This window comes from Egretta garzetta, unplaced genomic scaffold (assembly GCF_000687185.1).
Source record: "Egretta garzetta isolate BGI_Z169 unplaced genomic scaffold, ASM68718v1 scaffold634, whole genome shotgun sequence".
NCBI lineage: Eukaryota > Metazoa > Chordata > Aves > Pelecaniformes > Ardeidae > Egretta > Egretta garzetta.
In genome coordinates this window covers 274,681-295,934 of record NW_009259536.1, presented here as the reverse complement: position 1 = coordinate 295,934, position 21,254 = coordinate 274,681, and the positions used below count along the sequence as shown (strand labels likewise).

The 21,254-nt window shown below is 45.2% G+C and overlaps 1 protein-coding gene across 1 annotated transcript in view; it reads left to right on the top strand.

The window, feature by feature from the left end:
- Positions 1-3,419: 3,419 nt before the first annotated feature.
- The window catches only part of SMAD3 (SMAD family member 3), a 19,259-nt gene continuing 1,424 nt past the window's right edge, over positions 3,420-21,254 (top strand). Inside the window, exons 1-7 of the mRNA XM_035893214.1 lie at positions 3,420-3,504; positions 4,386-4,520; positions 5,231-5,305; positions 7,139-7,189; positions 14,365-14,577; positions 16,060-16,197; positions 19,105-19,249. Of these exons, the coding sequence (XP_035749107.1) occupies positions 3,420-3,504; positions 4,386-4,520; positions 5,231-5,305; positions 7,139-7,189; positions 14,365-14,577; positions 16,060-16,197; positions 19,105-19,249 (842 nt within the window). The remainder of the gene's footprint in view (positions 3,505-4,385; positions 4,521-5,230; positions 5,306-7,138; positions 7,190-14,364; positions 14,578-16,059; positions 16,198-19,104; positions 19,250-21,254) is intronic.

Below are 21,254 nucleotides of genomic sequence, written 5' to 3'. Positions count from 1 at the left end.
AAAGTACATACGAACTCATCTCGCACCAGCTTTTGGCTTTCATCAGGTTCCTCCAAGAAATGTTACATCCCTCTAACCCATGAAAAAGTGGATAGTCTTCTGCCAAGTTAGAGACCTGAGCCAGCTTGTGGTATGATGCTGAGGGGACAGGAGCCAAGGAAGGAAGGGAGATGAGATAGGGCAGGACTGTGAGAACGGGGATGTGTTGGACATGAGGAAAACCATCTCATCAAGACAGTGCCAGTCCCATAGCTTGGTGCAGATGCCCTTAAGACTGCAGCCTAGATCGTCTGTAAGTGAGATGACTGGGTGCTCAAGACAGTGTTTGCATCTACGACTGAGCATTCAATTAGTTAATAAAGATGTGGCAATTGGAGTGCTGTATCTACACAAAAAGCTGCCTTTAGTAGAGCACAGTGTATGCTCATCTAATCTTGTGTCCCATCTCAGCCCCACCAGTTATTTGTTGCTTTGGAGAAAATAGTCCTTGAGGGTTGAGGCAGGACAGCAGAAAGAAAGCAAGCTGCCCCGTTACTTAGCCACGTTCTTCCCAAGAGCATGCAGACGATGTTATTTTGTCCCAAGTCCCTTAACAGAGCCTGAGGAGAGATTTCACAATCATAAAAATGTAATTAGCCCCCAGGGCTTGGGGGAAATTTATTTTACCTTATCTTCTTATTGGGGGGAGAGGGGAGAAGGGGAGGTTGTTCTATTTGAAAACAAAACATATGGCTCTGTCACTTTAGAAAGTCTTTAGATAAGACTGTAGAGAAGTCCATCTCTTCTGCCTTACAGACGGCATTCATGCCGCGAGCAGTGGTAGGTAGCAAGCACAAAGGGTTTTACGCCGTGTGCGGTCTCTGCTAACAAAAATGAGTTGCTGTGATACTAGTGGATGAGAGCTATGTTAGGCTTTTAGGCTGCTTTTATTTTAGATAACCACCAAAGCTCTTCGGGATTTGGGGACTGCTCAGGCAACAGTGGCTTGGTGTCTGTCTCCGCTGTCTCCTGCAAGAAGGGCTCCATCAACCTGGTGGTGAGGGCCGCTGCATCCCAAGACAGAGTCAGGCGTGTGGATGTACTGGCTCAGCTTCCGTAAAGGCTTCATAGCTTTTACCAAGAACCCTGGGGCGATGGGAAGAAGTGCACTTTACCCTCCAGCTGGCTGGGGAGGTTTGTTGTAGGTATAAAGAGTTTCTTCTGTGCTGGGAAATGTAGGGAGAGACCCATCCACGGAAGTAATCCCAGTCCTACACACTTTGTGCTAGTCCCCTCATCTCGGCTGCTGACCTCAACCCAAATCTGTCTGTGCTGCTGTGATGTGCGTCTGCTGAGGGGGACTGGGCACAGTAAGAACCTTGCCATGGTTGTGACTCCTGCGGGATATGTGGAATAATGTCTCCAAGTCTTCTTTTTTCTCCTTTACCCTCACTTAGGTGCAAGATATCCTTACAAGAGAGCAAAGATGTTTGAAAGGGGAACAGAAAAGCAATCCGGTTTTGTTCCTTGTCTCAGCCTATTCTCTTTTGGTTAAATTTGGTGACTATTTTCACACTTCCGGTTTGTTGGTTTTGTTTTGTTTTTTTTTTTTAATTTTTCCAAACTTGACAAGTTGTGGGGTCACATAAGTCAAGTCTTGTCCCTATTGAAATCAATACCAAGATTCCCACCTTCCACAGATGGTTCTAGACATTGGTGCCCTCCTTGCATGTCTTCCACCTGGGAAGACCGATCTCTGCTTTCCCATTTTCAGAAGGCGCTTGGCATAAGAACACACTTGGAAAATGTGCCAGACACTCAGCTGGTTGGTCACCCTGTCACAGAGCAGCCTGAAGAGAATGCATGACCCATAAATAACAGGCCCAATATGAAGAAATACATACTATAAATACATACTATAAATAATAACCGTGGGCGTTGTGCATTTTTCAGGGCTGTAATATACTGGCAGGTTTTAGATGTTTTGTAACCTGTACCAGCAAGTCCTTCAGCGATGGCGTAGACTCCTTGCATACTTCATACCTAGCAGTTCTGTGACATGTTCTCCTGCTCCCCTAAATCAAGTGCTCGTCAGGAATAGCCTGAGTTGGTTGTGTTTTGCCTTCCTCGTTGTTGTAGCAGTGTTTACAAGAGGTGTGCGTGTTACCAAGCTCTGCCAGAGAAGCTTTTGGAAAAACTCTCTTAGGGCAGCCAAGACTAGCGCAACCACTGTTTGAATAATTGTTTGTGTGGTTTGGTTTGGTTTTTCTAGATTGGCTGCCAACACAAAGAACCAAGAGAAATAATTCAGAGTAAAATTTCAATTTTTTTTTTTCCTTTCCTAGACAAATTAAAAAAATAGAAATACTTCTTTTCACCAACCCCCTGAAGTGTTTCATTTCAGTCTTTAAGAAAAGCAAGGGAAATGAAGGGCTAGATTTCAAAGAAAGTGCCTGGGGGCAGTTCCCGTGCAGTGGCTTAGGGAGCGGAGCCCTCATTCAGGATGGAGGAGACCCTGCTCCAAACCGTTCCTCTGCTGGAGAAGATTTGAACACGCTTGTCATGCTTCCCAGGAAGGTGTGCTAGGAACAGGCTATTCTGGGGTGAGGGTAGGATTAGGTGAAAAATGAGTTGGAGGAGACACAGGCTGAATGTAAAAACAAAAGTAAGCAATGCTGAAGAAGACTTTTGCTTTCAAGCTGCACTTTGGCAAATGAAACTGGAAGCCTTGCTTGTTCGTAATGTTCGTGAACGCCCTTTAAAGGACAGGTATCTCTATCAATTTTGGCTGGTTTTGTCACGATGGAAATTCGTGTCTCTCTGTATTTTAAAAGTCCAGTTTTATTAGCACATATTTTAAGGTGTAATACTTTTGCCTGCACAGCATAAATTGTTGAGAGCTGTGCAAACGGCCGGTTTGTTAGGACACCCGTAAATGCTTAAGAAGTACCACTAAGTTGATGTATTCTTGCTTGCTGTAGCTCTTGTCTCTGCCTCCAAATTAACCTTTCTCCAGAAAATTAATAAATCCAGAGGAGGGCTGTTACGTAAACCAAACATTTTTTGGTTTTCAGAGGTAACTTCTCAGCCTGAAGACTGGGACCGAAATGCCTCCTTGCAGCACTGTCTCAGCGGGTTTTGGTGACTGGCACCTTTTGGGATTGTGTCAGGATACCGAAGCGGCTGGGGAGCCTATGGTTTCAACCTCCTGCTGAAGCCTGCAGTCTTCAGATGAAGTTCCCCCATGTAGCGTTTGATGGGATGTGGTCAGTACTACCCACGTACTAATGCCAGGGTCATTAATGCTATCATTTTGATGTTCTGTCTGCAGATCATTAGATGGCCGGTTGCAAGTATCTCACCGGAAAGGTCTTCCCCATGTGATCTACTGCCGGCTGTGGCGATGGCCGGACCTCCATAGCCACCATGAGTTGCGTGCCATGGAGATGTGCGAGTACGCCTTTAACATGAAGAAGGATGAAGTCTGCGTGAATCCTTATCATTACCAAAGAGTGGAAACCCCAGGTACTGCTGACCCTGTGTGTGGATACCTCAGCTTCTCAGGACCAACATAAGGGATTTATAAGTGCATTTCAAAATGGAATAAAGCAGCAGGCGTAGGGTTTTAAAACCAAAGTGTATCCATTATTGATGATAATCTCTTACTGTACAGAGTGGAATAATTTATGAATCTGCACTCAGGGGGGAAATACCATTTTAAATTGATAAAATCCTAGTCAAGCAGGCTGCATTGTTGCCAGGTTCCTAATTTGGCATCGTGTGCACGAAAACAACTCACACACGTAGTAGGTACAAGTATGAACTACGGCAGTGTTGTATGCATCCCTAATTGTTGGCATTAAATTAAGGATAAACTTACTGTTAAGTTGGAGTGGATCGAAGAATATCTCCCAGCACAACTGAACTTCCCGTTCTGAAGTCTCCCTCTACCTCTGAAGACACTTTCGTCTGGAACTGCAGATAGTTCTGCTGCGTGTCAGTACAAATCTGCAGAACCAGTCTGGATGTTTATGCTAATCCCACCTTGCTGTTCCATTTTATGTGCAATTTATTCCTTTTGAATCATGTAGTGTAACTTCTCTTAGATGGTTTTTCAAGAAGACCTGTTCCTTTGCCTCAGAAGGGGCAGACAGACTAGGTGTGTTCAGATAAGCACATATCCCGTCCCCAGCTGAGGTATGTTAAGAATAGCATCTTTAACTGCTGCTGTTATTTCAGAAGCAAGTATCAAATTGTGGCCCTTAATTAGCGACTTTGGTGTTGCATGTATTTAAGGGTGTTTCTCCAAACTGGTTTCTCTTCATTTTCTAGGGTTTCAGTCATTTTATTTTAAAGCTGTTAATGCTGTTCTATTTTTTTTTTTTTTTCCTTTTCCCTTTCTGCAGTGTTACCTCCAGTGCTGGTGCCTCGGCACACAGAGATCCCAGCTGAGTTCCCGCCGTTAGATGATTATAGTCATTCTATTCCAGAGAACACTAACTTCCCAGCAGGTATCGAGCCACAGAGCAACTACATTCCAGGTACTGTATGTCTTCCATACAGCAAGCGGAGGGAAAAGGGTCATATAGCACAGTGGATCGTGTCTATGTACGCCAAGCTGAATGACTGGAAAGTCTTTCTTTCCATCGTTACTATGAAGCTAAGGAGTGGGAACCTATACAAAAATAGATGAAAGCTGTAAATGGAGACACACAAGAGTGCTGTTTATAGTTTTGGTTTGTTTTCTTTAAACTCACCTCTTCCCTTCAGTACACTCAGTATACGTACTCATTTTATTGGGAAATCTAAAGCTGATGTTCCCCTTAGCAAGTTTAGATTCGAATGGAATTCAGCCATTTTAATTTGAGTAAAACTCTCTAAATTTCTGATGGAATTGAGCTCTTCTATTTATGTATCTCTTTTACAAGCAATTTACACCTTATTTGCATGGACAAGCTATGCAGCTGCACACCAGGAGAGGAAAAATATGTGGACAGAAAACTGCCTACATGGCTTAAAGTTTTATGGGACTGAAAATCCACATTTTTTTTGTTTCCCCTCCTCTGTTACTCACAAATACGCTATGGCTATCATCCTTGTTGTGTCAGCTCCTCCTTTCAGCAGCTTGAGGAAGAAAAGTAATAAAAAAGAAATTTAGCTCCATGTGAATAATAAAGTAAATGGTTTTGGTCTCCAAAATCCAGACTTTGCATCCAGTTGCAATGACAGTATGATCATTTTCTACTTCTAGAGACACCTCCTCCAGGCTACTTGAGTGAGGATGGAGAAACTAGTGACCACCAGATGAACCCCAGCATGGATGCAGGTAAGTCATCTTCAGCCATTTGCTGCAGCTTTCTAGGACATGTCAGAGATTCTTTTAAAGTTTTTCTTTGAGGCACTGAAGGTCAGATGGCGGTTGGAGGAATTTTATCCCTGTTGGAATGCAAATGCAGCCTGACATCTCCTGTAAGGCACAGGGCTGTATGTTTTAGAGCTGCTGGTGAAAGATACAGCGTGTTCCTGTTCTCCCCAACGTCCAGCATCAGGCAGTAGTACTAAGGAGGAACCAGAAACAGCGGGGAGACATCTAAGGATGATAGTATGTGTTGTGTTTGTGTCCATGCATCTGTACGCATGTGAAAATTTTGCACGTAGCTGGCACTTCCCTGCAGAGGCATTTTTCTGATAATTTTGTTGTTTACATGCCAAAATGTCCTGTTTAACTGTAATTTAAATGACCAGTAGGAGGTTTGGTTTTAAATGGGTTTATCATTTAGTGGATATATCCCGAAGAAAGTTGAAAGTCTCGGTTCTCTCTCATTGCCAAGAAAACAATAACCAGGTTTAGAATGAGCAGCCTTAGTGTTCATGCTAACCTGTATCAACACTTTCAAATTAAACATCCAGGTCTCATCTTTCTGGGAGTAACAGTTTAAGGCATCTTATTGATCTGAGTGGTGCTTATGAGTACGAACCACTGAATCAGCCTCCGAATTCGTAAAACTTTTGCTTGAAAGCAAAAACATGTCCCTGGTTAGAAGGGCTGATGCTTTACAAGAGGGATATGCAAATACACGGCACTCACGTACAGACAGACATGCAGAACCTAATTAATGCAAATACTGCGCACAAATACCTTGGTTTCTGTGCATGCCTTCAGCTCTAGAGCATACGTGGGATTCTAAAAGAGGGATGACTGATTTGCAGTCTTTCACCGCAGTTATACAGATGGAGGAAGGCAGTGTGGGTTGGTTTGTACATCAAACATAAGCCCATTGACACAAACCATTTTAGTGCATACAATTACTGGTAATGTGGTTGACATGTGGAATGTATGTATGGCTTTTTGGGAAAGTGGACTGGAATAGGGTTGGTCTGGAAGATGCTATAAATACCCAATTTATGTTCAAATGCTATATCCCTTCCTTCAGATGCCATGGACTTCCCTCTTTATAGAAAAAAAAAACAACCACATTTTAAAGAAACCAGCCAAACTCAATGTGAGAAGAACAGAAAAAACGGGCTGTACCACATGCCTGCATCCATGTGCCAACCAGAGACTGGAAATTGCTCTGGATGTCCAAGTGCAGATATTCGGAATATATGCATAGAATTTTTGGACCAAATTGAAATGATTGGGGATAAAATTCTGACAGTTCTTTGGTCAGCTCTGTATAGCTTGATCCAATATTCCATTGTCCCAAAACCAGTAAGAATTGTTGCTATTAAGGGGTATGTTTTCGACTCTTACGAGTATGGTTTGTGCCTAGCAATGTAAAGTCAAGCTCTCAGATGCCCAGCTGACTGGGTTTGACTGTAGCTGTCATGATGGTGGCTGGAGTTTTGATAATGCCAGTGAAAGTAAAGGAGGCAGCTGCATGCTCCGTGTTGAAAATGAATGGGTTAAGCTTAAGTGAATGCGTTATGAAGATGCTTAGCAGTATTGCAGCTGTAGCAAGTTGATGTTGTCAATAATAGCATTTGGAAGCTCATGTGAAGTGTAATCAACATCAGAGAAGCTGCTGGTGTCACGAAACGAGACTTTAGTGAGAGGTGGGTTATCCCTCCAATAAGCCTGGGCAGCACTGAAGATTTTGTGCAAGTGTTTTTCCTTGTGTGGATGCCATGGTACTAATAATAACATCTTGATTTTCAGGTTCTCCAAACTTATCACCAAACCCTATGTCTCCAGCACACAATAATCTGGGTAAGCATGTGATCTTGAGAACTGTGTGTAATTACAGTCGAGATAGTGACATTTTAATGATGATGTTATTTCTTGAGGCTGTGCGCTTTTGATGAGGTGGTGAGCACTGTTGGTGTTCCTTTCTGCTAATCCTCTGCACCACGATAACAGTGGTTCATAGTAACTCTTATGTGAAAAAAAGAAATCTGAACGTACATCAGAGAGTCAAATGAAAAACTAAGAAATGTTGGCAGACAAATACCAGAAAGAATGAGCGAAGGACTGCGGCAAAAATACACTTGTTTGATTACATGAGTTTACAAGGAATATGTCAGCCTGTTTTGCTGGTGGTTTTGTGTTCTTGTGTTTTTAAAGGACAGGGACTAAGGTTAAATTTTGTCTCCTGGAAAGTTACTGTGTAAATTTGTAGTGCTTGCTGGTCTCCCTTACGTTTATTAACTTTGTGTTGCACCTATCATAGGGCAAATGCTGCCACCCATGTATTGTGGACGGGGGGCTGAGGTTCAGAGCAACAGACTTGCCTGCACCTACTTCACCAGCTCAGGCAATCGTCTGCTTGGCTGAAAGGCAGCGAATCCTCACATCAACCCAGCTCAGAGGCAAACCCACGTCCCCAGCACAGCAAGTGTGCAGTTACACAGGGCAGATAGGCATGGCTTGGAGGGTTTGGGTGGCAGTGGCTTGGGGACTCCTAACAAAACTATGAGTGCTGGTACGGTGTCAGACCCCAGGGTAAGTCTACCCAAGGGGCGTCCCTCGAGCATGTAGGGATAAAGGAGCCCAGAGCCCCTTGTGTCCCAGTGCCCTAAACCACTGGTACAACTGATGGCCCAGGTGCGTAAGTTGTTATGGTATGGAATTGAGCATGGTCTGAGCAGACCAAAGTGGAGGAGGCTAGTTGGTTGGTGTGCAGCTGGGGAGTCCAAATAAATGGAGAGAGGGCCGGCATGCCAGCACCTTACCTGAGCATCAGAGGTGTTTGTGGGGTCTTACACTCCAACGAGCCTGGAGGAACCTTGTAGTTGAGATGCCACAAACCACAGATGCACTGTGGGATTTGTCTGACTGACCAGCCAGTTGGGTTTTTTCAAGCAAACTCAAGTTTGCTGCAATCTTGAGTCATCTTTCCCCCACCTAAGTCCATCTTGGACACCAGGAAGATAGTCTAGTCCTAAGTGCTATACTAGACCACTGATATCACTGATCTACTCCATAACCTGTAGACAGTAAATAGGAGGAAAGCTGAAGATGAATAAGTAGCAGTTAGAATCATAGAATAGAATCATTGAATCGTTGAGGTTGGAAAAGCCCTTTAAGATCACCAACCCCAACTGTTCCCCTAACCCTGCCATCCCACCACTAAACCCTGTCCCTCAGCACCACGTCTGCCACGCTCCCCAGGGATGGGGACTTGACTCCTTCCCTGGGCAGCCCTTTCCAGTGCCTGACAGCCCTTTCGGGGAAGGAATTTTTCCCAGTGTCCAACCTAAACCTGCCCTGGCACAACTTGAGGCCATAACAGGGCCATAACAGTTGAACAGGGCCTTTAACTTCAAGATACTGTTAGAGGTTTTCTGGCTCTCTCTGAACCTCTGTTATCTTCTCAAATGGCTCTGCCCTTTATTTTCATACCTGCAGACATAAAAGGTCTGATCTTCATCGGTTTGAGCTCTTACCCTATTTGAAATTGCTCTCAACGGTCTGTCATAAAAAGCACTCAGGGCTCTGGCTAGCTGCAGGATCAGTTCTCTAAGTGTTCATTAAGCCAGCAGACAGAGAGAGGTCACTTGAGATTACTCTTGAATAACCATAGCCGTAAAGTTTACATATGCTTTTAATCCTGGCACAGGGTACTTTGACACTGCTCCAGAATTTGTTAGTCATTGGCTGACTTGTGGCTATCTTGGGGCTGTTGAAGGGGGGATTTATTTTCTCGCCTTATTTTTTTTTCCAAAGCATGGAATATATTGCCGCGGTGCCACTAAATTTTTATTTGCTTTGACTTTTAAAGCCTAAGAAGAGAATGCATGGCGGACTTATTTTTATTTCCTTTTTTTCCTTTTTCTTTTTTTTCTTTTTTGTCTGAATCCATTATGCTCCAGCGTGCTGCCTAGGAGTTGATGGGAATTTCTAGCTTTTTTTTTTTTTCCAACCTAAAAATAAAAAGCCAATTACATGTAACAAAACCAACCTGGCACGTTAACTGTGGCATCTGCCTTGCATAAGGCAGAAAGGAGTTTCTAGGAAAGAGGCCCCAGCGCGTACCCTTTCTAGCAGGGACACTGGTTATGAACACAGGCTGCCCAGCTGATGGGACTGTCAGATGTCCAACATGCTGTCTGGTGACAAAAGCTTAAGTAGGAGCAGGTGAAGCTGGTTAACCACAAGGAATCTCTTGGTAGCCTGAAGAGCAGACATCAGAAAAGCATTTTAACTTGCCAACATTAAAAGATACCTTTAAGTTTTGCAAACCAAATATTTATTGCTCTTAGGCAAGAGCTTCCACAAATCAAGAAGTTCTCGTCTCTTTTAAAAAAACCTATTGTAAATTTTTGCATATGAGGAAGCTAAAAAATAAATATGAAATGGCATGTTGCTGAGCAACTCTTAAAACTGTCAAATAACAGAACTGTCATCATCCATACCTTGGAGCTGGCGTGCCGAAAGTAAGGAGCTGCTTACAGCAGCGTCAGGTGAAAACACCAGCAGCCCACCAGACCCCCAGCCCCACGGTCTCTGCGGCCCAGGAAGGTGTTGCCCAGGCTGTGAGAGCAGAACTTTTCTCAGCTTTGCAGGTTCTCTCTCCAGTAAGACCAAAGTTAGTTGGCGGCAGGTGACCCGCAGCGCTCCTGCTTTTGCTGTGCTATGTAATCGTGTGGATAAGCAGAACGCTCCAGGGTCTAGGGCTGTATTTTGATCTGCAGAAGTTTAATCAGGCTTTCTCTGTGTGTTTGTTAAGAAAATGGAATAGAAATTTAAAAAAAACAGCAGTGTGCAATGAGGAAAATTATCAGCAAGCTCTCAGCAGTGGAGTGCGGTGGGATTTTGCCGTTTTGCCATTAAGAAAATAATGTCACAGTCTTGATGTCCCATTTATTTGACCAGAACTACCTGAAGCTTTGAAGACAGTTTACTTTGTGTAAGCTGAACTTTGGACTTAAATCCCATGGCCACGTTCCAGAGAATTACAAAGGCGATAAAACCAGCGTGAGGCAAACCAACTGGGACAATAGAAACTAGGTTTGTTTGAGGAGCAATGTCTGTATTTCAGCATAAAGCTGTAAGACTGCAATATGGGTTTGAAGGAATTTAGGGAGTTTCACTGTTCCGTTCACAGGCACAAATGTGTGGCAAGGTAACAGACTGGGATTATTTTTTTTTTTTTTTTTTTTTCCTTTCCTCCTCTCAACTTCTGCATTTGATTTGGTAGAATTCTAGTTTTGGTCCAGACTTTCAGTTCTCAAACATAAGCTTTAAGTGGAAGTTAGAGAAATCCGATGATCTCTTCTGTAAGTTAACAGATACCCAATGATCTCCTCTGTATTACTGAAGTACAAACTGGAGAAAATACAGAAACCAACTGAAATGAAAGGACTTGCCAGCATTATGTGGACATTCGGAATGAAGTCAGGGAGTTGATGCTGGCCGAGGGCCAGGCCTGAGGTTGCGTGCGTATTGTTATTTTGGAGTGAGGCAGTCCCCTGGTGTACAGGAAATCCATTGTCAGTGTTTGCTCCACGAAAGACTTGACGCAAAAGCTGTAAGTGAAATAAGCACATACCCTGTGGTCAAATCCATCAGTAACACGAGCCTCTGTTACTCCCCGTGTTGAAACACTATTTCCCAAGGCAGTGAAAAGGCAGCCCTGCTCAAAGTACGGAGGGGAAGGGAGTGTGCACACCTCTTTATCTTTTCCTTTCTGAAGAGGGAGTTAGAATTAATGTGGCTGCCGCTAATCCAGCTGGATAACATCTCTCAGTAACGTCTGATACACATTGCATATCAAACGCATTAACTGGGACCAGGATAACACCCGCTCTTACGCTTAGAGATCACCTTGTAGAGCGTGCAAAGCAGCCAGCAGATTTTTTTCCCTCCGCAGCTGAACGTGTAGTACTTGTAGGGAAGATGTGGTACAGGGCGCATCCCAGCGCCCAGCGGCCGCTTGTGAAAGCAAAGCTATAGTGAGTCAAGGTTGAAATTGTACGGAGACAACTCAAGGCAGGATTTGCTTGGGTTTAATGCATCATGGTTTAGTTGATTGTGTACCCCTTCAGACTTCTTTGGCTTCAGCAGAGCTACGTTCTCTTACTTTTCCCCAAACAATAAATCCATAAACTGAAAATGAATATACAGGACAGCTCTAACACAAGAGGTGACTCGCCCATCCCATGGCAGCTTAAGCCAAAGCCTAAGACCACAAATCACAGGAGAAAGCAGCATCATTAAAAGCTCAGTTGCATTTTTTAGATACAAGGTTTTCTTCAAAATAGGATGTGTTGGTTTGTGTCTTTCCTCAAGTTGCAAATAAGCTGGACATAAAATTTCCATACATCCTTCAGTGAGGAATCCACAGTTCCCTTGAGCCGCAACCAAGCGGAGGTGGTTTCTGAAGGAAAGGACCACGAAACCATAGAGAGCAGTACAGGCTACGGTGCTTTTATAACTTGTACCAAGCTGAGGACATGACTTGAGGATTGACAAAAGTTGATTTGATTTTTCTGGAGCTGAGCGGCCTTTCAATTAGAAAGGCACTTGCTGTGGCGTAAGAGAGCAGTCCTGTGGAGCACAGTCTGTTTTCTGAAGTGGGTGGACACACCTTAAGAGCCTGCGATGAGTGCTGGTATTTGCCATGCCTCTTACACAAATCGCACCGGCGTCACGTGGAGCCCAGAGCCAGTTAGGATGTGCACAGATCACTGCTGCCGACCGCAGCTCTTCACAGAATCACAGAATCACAAGGGTTGGAAGGGACCTCAGGAGATCATCTAGTCCAACCCCCCTGCTAAAGCAGGTTCACCTAGAGCATGCTACACAGGACTTCATCCAGGCGGGCTTTGAATATCTCCAGAGAAGGAGACTCCACAACCTCCCTGGGCAGCCTGTTCCAGTGCTCTGCCACCCTCAGAGTGAAGAAGTTCTTCCTCATATTCAACTGAAACCTCTCGTGTTTCAGTTTGCATCCATTGCCCCTAGTCCTGTCGCTGGACACCACTGCTCTTAATGATGAAATGAGGCTGGTATTGGAGAAATACGCCTGAGGTGGCAGTTTCCCAACCAAATACACCATACAAGAGAAAAAGGCAGAGGCAGTGAACTTGTGTGACCCCTGGATGTGCTCGGTATCGTCTGTGCACGTCCGGAGAGGGGCTTGCTTTAGGCTGTAAAATCGTTGAAAATGTGAAGGAAGGGCGGGTGTGCTTACCAGATCCCTTAAATTGATGTAGCAACCCCTGTTCCATTGCACTGCCTCCTGCTGGCTTTCACTTTGAGCGTCCATTTCCCTAAGAGAAAGGTAACGCTTTTTCCTTTGTGGGTGTAATGTGTGGAGGAGAGCAGGAACCTCGGGCTTTGCTTCTGATAGAGCGTTTTTCTTTTGGATGATACAATTAAGGAAAGAGAGAGAAGGAAGCTGGGAATGAGTATAAGCTCCAGAATTCATGGACTTTGAAGATCTGCTAAGGATTACAGAGTTCCCCAGATGCACTTTTATTCAATTCCTTATTTGCTGTCAGCAAAGCTTGTAACAAAGCAGAAACCAAAGGTTTTTTCTGATTATTAGCTACTTTGTGATCGCATGCACCACACCAATAGAGAGGAAACCAGAACGTCTTTTGGCTGGAGCCAGGCTGCTTCAACCTCTTTCTAAAAGTTACGGAGTAACAGCAGGTACCAGATGAGAAATGACTCTCAGGCCTCTGTAGAGACACTCCTCTTCAGAATGAGAGGAGGCTGGGATGGTAAAAACCTGTCTGATTTTTTTTGGACCTGATCTCTTAAGCCCCAGATTCACCTAAGCCTGATTTTTTGGACCTGATCTCTTAAGCCCCAGATTCACCTAAGCCTTGCAGGAGCACCAGATGGGAAAGCCTGTGGGAAAAGCTGGGGTTTGCTGATTGATGTCAACTATTTGGCCAGATGGGAAGTTGCTCTGTTCTGCTCTTGAGCGCCATTTGAATGGGGATGGAGTGATAAATTGAGGGGAGGACTGGAGGGAATTCTTCTCTGGCTTTTATTTCTTGCACCGAATGTGGAGAATAGAGCACTACCAATGAGCTTAGCCTGCTTTCCACTTCCTCTGCTCAGCAGATTCTTGGCTTATGGCAGGACTGGGCACCATCTAGTGCAGTATTTCCAAGAAGACTTGAGCCTTCCTCTGCTGAAATCTCATTGGCCTCAGTGGGAGCAGTGAAATCATTCCATGCCATTTGAATGTCCCACCTTGTGTGCCGATGAAGTGTTGTCTTCCCAAGACTGCTTCAGTCTGCTCGTGAACTTTGGTCCTTTCACTTTGGTCCACAGGCTGAGTCAAACCATAACCCCAATAAAAGAGATGTGTCATCACTTCTGGGGAATTTTCTTTTGAAACTTTGAGATCAAATGGACTAGAAGAAAGGATCTAATTTTTAAATTACTTTGATGCCCCGTGTTGCATACAATTTGGTGCGTCTTGCAGACAACTCCACTGGTTTCATCAGTGCCAGAGAGATCACAACAGAGTCAGTAGGAACGAAAGCTGGACTCGCTGGCCACTTGGTGTAAGGGCACAGCATTAGCGTTCCGGATACCTGTGTTACTGGAAGCAGGTTTGTGGTCTGTGCTTTCTAAGGTCTTCTGTTTCCTCCTTTTCTTACCTAAAAGTGATCCCACATTTCATAGTAAAGCTAAGTTGTTGGGTTTTTTTTAAAATTTTCTCCAAGTATGAGGATAGTTAGGTGACACCCCACTTGCTAAGCGACTAATGTCTTTGACTGTTCGTGATTGTTCCGTGCCAAAAGCTTCAGGGGTGATGTAACTTTCTAGCTGCGGTCCATTAAAATCTGTCAAGTAATTAAAGTTTGATGGTTACAGTGAGCCCAAGGAATGAAGCAAAACAATATTTCAAAACAGTCGCTTTTTTTTCATCCCTCCCCTCCTGAGGGCCTGTGATTCATTTTGCTTTGTATTTTGTGCAGATCTGCAGCCTGTTACCTACTGCGAGCCAGCTTTCTGGTGCTCGATATCCTACTACGAACTCAACCAGCGAGTGGGAGAGACTTTCCACGCCTCCCAGCCCTCTATGACCGTGGATGGTTTCACCGACCCATCTAATTCTGAACGCTTCTGCCTTGGTTTACTGTCCAACGTGAACAGAAACGCAGCAGTGGAACTCACAAGACGACACATTGGTAATTTCTGTTTCATGGAATCATTGAATGGTTGAGGTTGGAAAAGCCCTTTAGGATCACCAACCCCAACCTAACCCTGCCATCCCACCACTAAACCCTGTCCCTAAGCACCTCATCTGCCTGACTTTTAAACACCCCCAGGGATGGAAGGAGGAGACCTGCATGTCAAGCTTTTTATTGACCTGATTGGCACGCAGCTTGGTCAGTTTTAGAACACTGCAGTGTTTGAACGGTGTTTTAGCAGGCTAATCTTCCATAAGGAACACTAATTGTATTTTTTCATAAAAGTATAATAAAAAAATGCACTGAGGCACACTAAAATTGCTGCATGTAATAGAGACAGAATTGAAACTTTTATGTGCACTCTTCCGAACTATATTTGGCTGGATGTTCGTGATAATCTTCTGTATCCCTGTTCCCCCCTTGCCTATTTTATTTCCTATCTGACTGTTCTTTTTTAAATGGAAACTTAGTTCCTTGATTTTCATCTCAATTTCCACTTTTCCTGCTTATACTGCAAGGTAACATTCAGTTTTGTTTTCAGTTAAACTTGCACTAAATTGAATATCCCAGATTTATGCAATTTTAAGAAAAGGCAAAATTGCTTACGCTTTGCTGTGTTTTCTGCTGACTTCTCTCAAAAATGAACCTGCTTTTTGTTGTGATTTTGCTCCCCTTTCTACCCTTTCCTGAGCAGTAAATTTCATACAGGAGGATCTTTCCTTACTTGTTTCTAATACGATTTCTCACACTGAAGCCCCCCAACCCTAAAAAAAACCCCAAGATTCAGAAATCAGTCTTTAAATTCAGCAGGCTCCTTGTGCCCTATGGAAGACTGAAAGCAAGATACTCAAATAGGAATGTAAGACCCCAGAAAACGTTTGTTTGAGCAACAAAGACGTATTCCTGAAATTTGTTTCTTTATTAACTGAGATTTTAATAATTTATGTTAACTCCTATGGGAAATGTACGTTCGTCCTTGTGTACAATGGGAATCTCGATAAAAAGGCAATGATTTGAAAACGCTGTATAATTTAATTCCACATCACTAAGTAAATAAACAAACAGTTGTATCCAGCTGCGATGACTTTCAGAAAAGGTTAAAACCCATATGGTAACTGATAGAACATTCATATGGAAAATATCAGAGACATGTATGTTTGCAGTAAGCAGGCTGTGAGGTGGTGAATATATGCAGTCCAGGCTGTGATGGACAGTGGGGCCAGAGAGTGCAATTCTGACTTTATAAATTGGTCCTCCTGCCTTCCTCAGCTTAACCCGCTCACCGAGCAAATTTATTGCTCCCTAATGAGATGACCCGGTGAGCCGAAAGAGGTGGTTTTCATTTTCCATCATCCGTGGTTCAGCTGCTTTTTGAGGGCTGTCTCACGCAGAGGTTGCCTGTGTCGCTACCAGCTCTTCTTGCAGATTTTGCAGCTGATGGTTCTGAGCTAAACCAAAACTGTGCCGTGTGTTTCCTAGGAAGAGGAGTGAGGCTCTACTACATTGGCGGCGAGGTGTTTGCCGAGTGCCTTAGTGACAGTGCCATTTTTGTCCAGTCTCCCAACTGCAACCAACGCTACGGCTGGCACCCAGCAACAGTTTGCAAGATTCCACCAGGTAAGGAAGCCTGCCTTGTCTGGCACCTACGCAGGCTGCGCCGGTTGCAAACGGGGACTTGCTACGGAAAGCAAGCTCCTCGTCAAGGTAGGCACGGATTTTTTGACCTCCGTTCTTGACAAGAATCAGAAACTTGAACCCTGTTGTAAGCAACTAGACAACTTGAGCAGGGCATGCATCCTAGCATGTAGGATGGAGGTGCTGATAAAGGAGGCTACTGTGTATGCTCCAGTTGCTTGCGCTGCATTCATACAAGTAGGAAGAAACAGTGCTTCAGTATCTAAGCAGAACTAAGAGCAGTATCCGCCACTTGTTCCGTGCAGTGTTTTATCAGTCCATTATTGCACTGTCATTATCTGATAGTCCTGTTCATAATTTTGTTTATACCTTTAAGTAAAAGAATATAACATAAGAAATTTTTCTTAATTTAGATTCACCCATAATAGATCTAAATTGTTACTTTTTTCTGTTCTGTAATAAAAATTCCCTTCTCCCCCTTGTAAATTAGTTTCATTCTAGGGAAATCTTGCATTTGCAGGCACCTTGATGTTCTGGTTAGAGCAAACATATGTCTAAAGTATGCTGAAGGATTGCCAGAGAATTTACTGCATCTATTTAGGAAGAAAATATTTTTTTGTTAGATATGTGCAAAAGAGCTAGGATGGGAGGATGCCAATCGAAAGGGAATTTAGCTATTTAGCTGGGCTTACAAAAGCTGATTTTTTTACAGTTAAAAGTATGTATATATTTAAAAGACAAAATTTTTTGTTTAGAAATATTTGAATAAAGATTGTCAGCCTTTTGAGAAGAGATCCATACGCTGCGCGCTCTGCCCCATCTTAACGGGTTTCCTTTCTCGGATGCTTAGGAAGCAGCTGCCAGTGTTGCAAACATGACTTAATTCTCCAGCCACATCACAAGAGTCCGCCCCGGCTGGAGTCAACATCTGAAGATATAAACAACCCACATTTCCGCTGTAGATTCATCTCAGGCACATTTTTTGGACTCCAGCTCTCCCCACTTTTGCCACAGTCTTTGGCCGCCTTCTCAGACTCATCTTCAAATTGGTGCTGGGTTTGAACCAGTTTCTTCATTCTCTTGTTGACAAGATCAACTCGTACCCACTCCTCCCAGGCACGGTCGTGGAGAGACCTGTTCCCACCCCGTCCTGAAGGCTCAACAGCTTGGCAGTCTGATCCTGATCAAGTTTTGGGTTTTTTTTATACTTCCCTTGCCATGGCTCTTTGTGCTCAGCCTGGCCCCGATGCTCTCGCCCTTCTTATTTCCCCCCCTTAGACTGCAATATGCCCGACGCCGCTTCCCTTCGGACTCCCTGCGAGATCCATGGCTCTCGGGCCGTGCTCTTTTACGGTCACAGAAACGGGTAGTTGTTTCTGCAGCTGCTGAGCTCTTGCCTGTGGTTACGCTTGGCTATACGCAGTTCGACCCAAAACAGATGACAGTATGAGTCCAGCCCAAGAGAGTAGGCTCAGAAGTGATTTTTTAGAAAAATACAATTCATCACAGTCCAAATGGTTGTTTTTCAGTCTTGGCTCCTATGTAATCCCAAATGAGCATCAGTTGTGTGCCAAGTTTCGGAGCTTAACTTGTTTCTGGTTATCTGGGAGAAAGCAAGCGTAGCCACGCTTTTTTTAAGAGTTGTGCATTTATTAATTTAAACTCTGAAGTGTTACATTTCACCTTCCTCACCTAAAAACAGTCGGGTAAGTTGTTCTCAGTCTTTTAGCTGGGACTAAACGTTGGGGGAAAACTCCAGTTCTAAAGGAAAATTCTTCGGCGCGTGATAGTTACATTTAAGAGACGATGACGGCAAAAGCAGCTCTGCTACCAGCCTTTTTTAATCCTGATAAGGGGTTTCTGGCTTGCCAGAGCAGTTTCACTTCAGAATTTCTCCATTACTTCTGCTGACGGACACCATGCAAATCCAGCACCCGCAAGTTCCTATTTTTAGCCTGTGCGTTCCTTTCTTTCGGGCCCCGTAGCGATTGCTGCTGTTAAGTTTTACGGACATAGTTAGGCTTTTAAATCACAATATGAGGGAAATGATTGTAAAGGAGATAGAAGGAGGTTCTGCGTGAGGATCCCGAGTCTGGTCGTGTGGATCGCAGTCTGCTGCGTGGGCATTAGCATCCGTCATTCTCTGCCCTGTAATATGGTTTGCTTCCTTTTCAGCATCTGAGCTGTGGAAATCACAGAATCACAGAATGTTTTGGGTTGGAAGGGACCCCTAGAGGTCACCCAGCCCAACCCCCCTGCAGGAGCAGGGACACCTTGAACCACATCAGGTTGCTCACAGCCCCGTCCAACCTGGCCTGGAATGTTCCCAGGGATGGGGCCTCTGCTACCGACTGGGCAACCCGTTCCTGTGTTTCACCACCCTCATTGGAAAGAATTTCTTCCTTAGATCCAGTCTAAACCTCCCCTGGTTTAGTTTAAAGCCATACCCCTTGTCCTGTCCCAGCTGGCCCTACTAAAAATCTTGTCCCCCCCTTTCCTCTGGGCCCCCTTTAAGCCCTGACCGGCCGCACTCAGCTCTGCCCGCAGCCTTCTCTTCTCCAGGCTGAACACCCCCAACTCTCCCAGCCTGGCCTCACAGCAGAGGGGCTCCAGCCCTCGGAGCATTTTTGTGGCCCTCCTCTGGCCCTGCTCCCACAGGTCCATGTCCTCCTTGTGCTGAGGGCTCCAGAGCTGGACGCAGGGCTCCAAATGGGGCAACCTTGACTCCTTGTCTGAAATGCTGGGTTTAAACGACCTGTGCATGGTATCGCGTGGTCTGAGGACGTGGGAAAGCAGCACTGAGTTTCTTTCCATCCTCAGAAAGAAGGGGATTTCTTAATCTGGTTAAGCTAATGCCTTGTTCTTGTCATGTTCTTTTTTTCTTCACAGGATGTAACTTGAAGATCTTTAACAACCAGGAATTCGCCGCTCTCTTGGCTCAGTCTGTAAACCAGGGCTTCGAAGCTGTGTACCAGCTGACCAGAATGTGCACCATTCGAATGAGCTTTGTCAAGGGATGGGGAGCAGAATACAGGTCAGGCTTTCCGGATGCCACGGTGCGGGCTGCGTGTGCTTGCCATTGCCTCTCCTCTCTTTCACAGCCCAGGGCAGTGTTCTGCAAAGCTCCTTTGCTCAGCTCTTAAGATGGGAGGGAATTAGCACAGCGTCTCTTTAGTAACGCAGAGAGGTTGTAGTCGCTGAGAATGTGTTGATCTCCTCTCTTGTTTTTCCCATCCTATTTGTGTAAAACGTACATCGTGATGCAGGTGGAAGACCACGTGCGTTTGGTCACAGCGCTGTACAAACCAAGAGCTTTACCCGAAGCACGGTAGATAAATCCAGATGGCCTGTGTAGGAACTATTACATATTTTTTTTTCTTAAAATTAGATGTATATTTGATCGTTTGAGTGTCTTAGGACTACACTGTTACCAGGGTAGTGTGAGTGCTTCCTAATAGATGTGGGTTGGCTTTGATGCTTCTTTTATCAGGGACTAATGGGATTAGAATAAAAGCACATCAGCTTGAAAAATCTACATTTGGAGAAACTGCTAGAGTTGCTCCAAAATTATGGTTAAGTCTCCTCATCCTTTCCTTAGTGCTTGTCATAGGGCAGTTGCTTAAATGTGACCGCAGGCAGCAGGAGAAACAGGGTTACTGTTTTCCCCAGTGGATACAGAGGATAAGGAAGGAGATGCAGTAGGGGCTGGTGTTCGGAATCGACGATACGGTTATTCTGCTGACATGGGGACAGTGGAGCTGTAGTACTCCGTAGCCCGTGTTGCCGTCGCTCCGCGGCATTGCCAAGCAAACGTCCCTAAGTAGCAAAGAGAGTGAAATCCGTGTTTAACAGCACAAGTAGGGGAGACGAAATTCGTCGGAAAACGAATGTCGTTTTTATGAGAGAGCAAGCGGGCGGGGATCTAAGCCAAATGTGATTTTGAAATACTTAGTTGACTGCGTACCCTTTCAATCTGTGGCCTTATTTGAAAATCCGGGCGCAGCCTCTGCCTCCCGGAGCAGCGGGGCTGCCGATGCTCCCCTGCCTGCAGCAGACGGGGGAGATGCCATAGGATCAGCTGGAGCCTGCGCCCTGCACGTTACTCTCCCAATTTCTTCATTTCTCCAGATGTTTGGAGTCCATTTTGTTTTGAAATTGCCCTGCACCCGGGCCAGAGCATTTCAGCCCTGGCTCTCAGCCACGGCTCGTAATGAAATCCAGATGAGCATGACTTACGGAAAGTCAACTATCTCATTAGAGTATTGTAGTCAGTGAAACCCTATGCTCGCGCTGCCCGCGCCGAAGCTGCTCTCTTGCTCCTTCATTTCCTTGCCACAGAATACTACATCTGATTGCCTTTGTCAGAGCACGTTTATTTGTTGAACTGATTCATGTATGAAAATGTTACTGTGGGAGCTGCATCCAGAGCACTGTTCCAGCCTTTTGAGCGGTCAAACTGGTGGGGTGTTTGGTGCTCTTGCGTGCCGGGGGTTCGGTGGAGGGAAGGGGGGAGAAAATTGCATAAGCCCCCCTGTGATACAGAGGCTCTCCTCTGTCCAGCGAGAGCCCGGCGGAGCCAGCTGAAGGCATGGAGAGCTTTGAGGGTTTGCCTTTCGGGAAGGCTGGAGCCAAGGTGTTGGTTGTCCAGGTGGGAAGGCAGAACAAAGTTTGCCGTGAGATTTGCAGAGGGCAGAAGTGGGGCAGCCCCACGGGTAGGGGGTTTCCGTACGGTGCTGCCGGGCCGGTTGTTGGACTGCTCGGCGTTAGGCTGGTTTCAGGCAGCAAAGGGGAATGCTCTGTGGTAAGGGAGGCGAGGTTTTCCTGGGACCCGAGAGGTTCGTACGCTTCCCTGAAGCTGGCAGAGAGGTGCTCTGCCCCCCTGCCCTGCAGTCCTGCCCAGGCAGCGCACGAGACACCCTTCAATCCTTTAATGCAGAACACTTACCATGAAGTTGCTGTATAGGACAAGCCCTGCCCATACGCCCACTCTTGGGGCATCGCCTGGCGGGCCAGCTCCCCTCCGCCAGCCCCGTCCGGCT